The 2268-nt window shown below is 43.3% G+C and overlaps 1 protein-coding gene across 1 annotated transcript in view; it reads left to right on the top strand.

Moving 5' to 3' along the window:
- The window catches only part of CSUI_010062 (polynucleotide adenylyltransferase), a gene marked incomplete at its 3' end in the record, with an annotated part of 2557 nt that extends 830 nt beyond the window's left edge, over window positions 1–1727 (top strand). The window contains exons 2-3 of the mRNA XM_068070169.1: window positions 448–719; window positions 1541–1727. Coding sequence (XP_067917855.1) covers window positions 448–719; window positions 1541–1727 — 459 coding nt within the window. The remainder of the gene's footprint in view (window positions 1–447; window positions 720–1540) is intronic.
- Window positions 1728–2268: the final 541 nt, after the last annotated feature.

A 2268-nucleotide genomic window follows, 5' to 3' on the forward strand; every position in this document is an offset into this window, starting at 1 on the left:
GTTTTCATAGTCACTGCAGTTCTTTTTCTTTCTTTCTGCAATCTAGCTCCTTCTTACTTCATCCTACGTACGCCTTGGCATAACACGTATCTTTCTTCGTCTATCTGTATATGTCGAGGTCTTATTATTTTCTATCAACCTCTCTCTCTATGAAGATCTAGACTCATTCCACATACACACCGAGACACATACACACCTACATCCTGTACATGTATGTATATATGTATATGTGTGTGCTTGTCTATTCTTCACTATCATCCACCTTTCTCTTCCTTTTGCATGCAGTCGCCTATGCACAGCTCTCACACAACACCTAGTGCGTGGTCTATGTGTCTGTCTATTTTTCACATTTCTCTGTAAAGACAAATTCTGCCTTGGAGTCGATCCCTAGATCTCTCCATCTTCTTCTCTTCTTTCTGCTTTTTCTCCATCCTCTTCCTCTTATAGGCGTTATATCTGTTCGCTCGTTTGGTAGAGGGAGAAGGTCAAAGCAAAGCTGGAAGACAACTAGGAGAAGAAGAAAAGCCCCATCCATCTTCTTCATCTCCCGATCGCATGCAGATTCCTGTACATTCGTGTCATTCAGCTCAGCGCCTTGTCGATTCTCTTCTCCAGCAGATAAGCCGCCTTTCCTTACCCTGTCTCAAGCTTCTTCAAGTAGTTACGAGGAACCTCCTCATCTGTCGACGGCTTACCGTCACTTCGAAACAAAGAAATAGGTGCGTTGCGTACACCGCGCGGTGTCTCTCATAGTAGGACGGAGGTGGCTCACGAGACAGATCGCATTCTCTTACAGAGAAGAATAAAGAGAGAAAGATAGATAGAAAGGTACAAAGATAGAGGGAGATAGAGAGGGGATAGGTTAGAGGGATGTGTGGAATGAAGGTGTAGGCTTTGTAGAGAAGTCAGAGCTATGTGTGTGTCTATTGAGGTGCCTGAGTTCGCGGTGTGCCAGGAGAGGAAGGAAGATGTAGAGAGACGAATTCCAGACAGGTGCTCCCCCTCCCGATGAGGTGAGGAATGAAAGGAAAGTAACGATACACATTTCTCATGCTGAGAATAAGAAGAAAGAGAAAGAAAAGAAAGAAAGAGAAGGAAAAGAAAGAGTAAGTCGCAAGAGCTTCTTTCTCTCTGGGGAAGTGTACATGACAAGATAGATGTGTGCGTCTTTCTTCCTGATCTGAAGTGAGGGGTAGGTGGGCGGACATCCCAACAGCTCGGTGTCGACGGTCGTATGGCAAGCAAGAAGGAAAAAGCCAAGTGACGATCCAGGTTAAAATGCAGATCTATCTCTATATGTATATATATACGTACGTGTATATATATATTTACATATATACGTAGGGAGAGAAAGGGGTCGAGGCAAGTGTGTATGTGTGAATATGAATAGATGTGTGAATATGTATGTATGTATGTATGCATGCTTATGTATGTATGTAAGAATGTGTAAGTATGTGTCTAGCAGTGCCCCGTAAGGTTCGTTGCATGCGTTTTTAATGTTTGAAGTGAATCTGTATGTGATGTGAATCTCTCCTAATAGAATTTTAGAATACTTTCTCAACCCAGCAGCTCGACCGTTAGCTCCACTTGCTGTAAGGACTGACGATAGGAGAGCAACAGAACGGAGCAAGAGAAGAGAAGAAGAAGAAGACGAGGATGAAGAAAGACTGAGAGCTTTTGCAAGAGGTTTAGGTCTTACCCCTTCGGGTTTACACGCTTTAGTAGAGGTAGGATGAGGTGTATATACACTCCATTCTCCGGGATGCGCTTGTCTTTCTTCCACTCTGTCAAATCTCCCAGATGTTTGACTTCGCTTTCTCCTCTCTTCCTCTGCGGGTAATTCTCGGTCTTTTCTTCATCTGTCTACAGAAAACGTTCTTCATACATAAGAAGCTTATCATAGAAATGTACAGAGATTCGCTCTAAGTCCCTATCAATCTTATTCCTTTTATTCTTCCAATTCTTCTCCCTCCTCTCTGTAGAGACACTTGGAAAAGCTTCTTCTGTCTCACCATCTGCTAGTAGAGCATGTCTGTGTGTGTCAGTCACGCGATCTGCTTTTTCGATGTAGCTGTGGAGACTAGCCAAGTCTTCCCTTCTCTTCTCTCTTATCTTTTTCGTTCTCATCTCTCTTCCTTCTCTTATCTATCTATTTCTCCGTAAAAGGAAGTGAAGATGCCTCCTCATAGGATGAAGAACATGTCTCTCCTTTTCTTTCTTTCTTTCTTTGACCTCCTCCTGGTCTGCTGGGAGAAAGCAAGAACAAGC

The sequence above is a fragment of the Cystoisospora suis genome, assembly GCF_002600585.1.
Source record: "Cystoisospora suis strain Wien I chromosome Unknown contig_6609, whole genome shotgun sequence".
In the NCBI taxonomy this organism is placed as follows: domain Eukaryota; phylum Apicomplexa; class Conoidasida; order Eucoccidiorida; family Sarcocystidae; genus Cystoisospora; species Cystoisospora suis.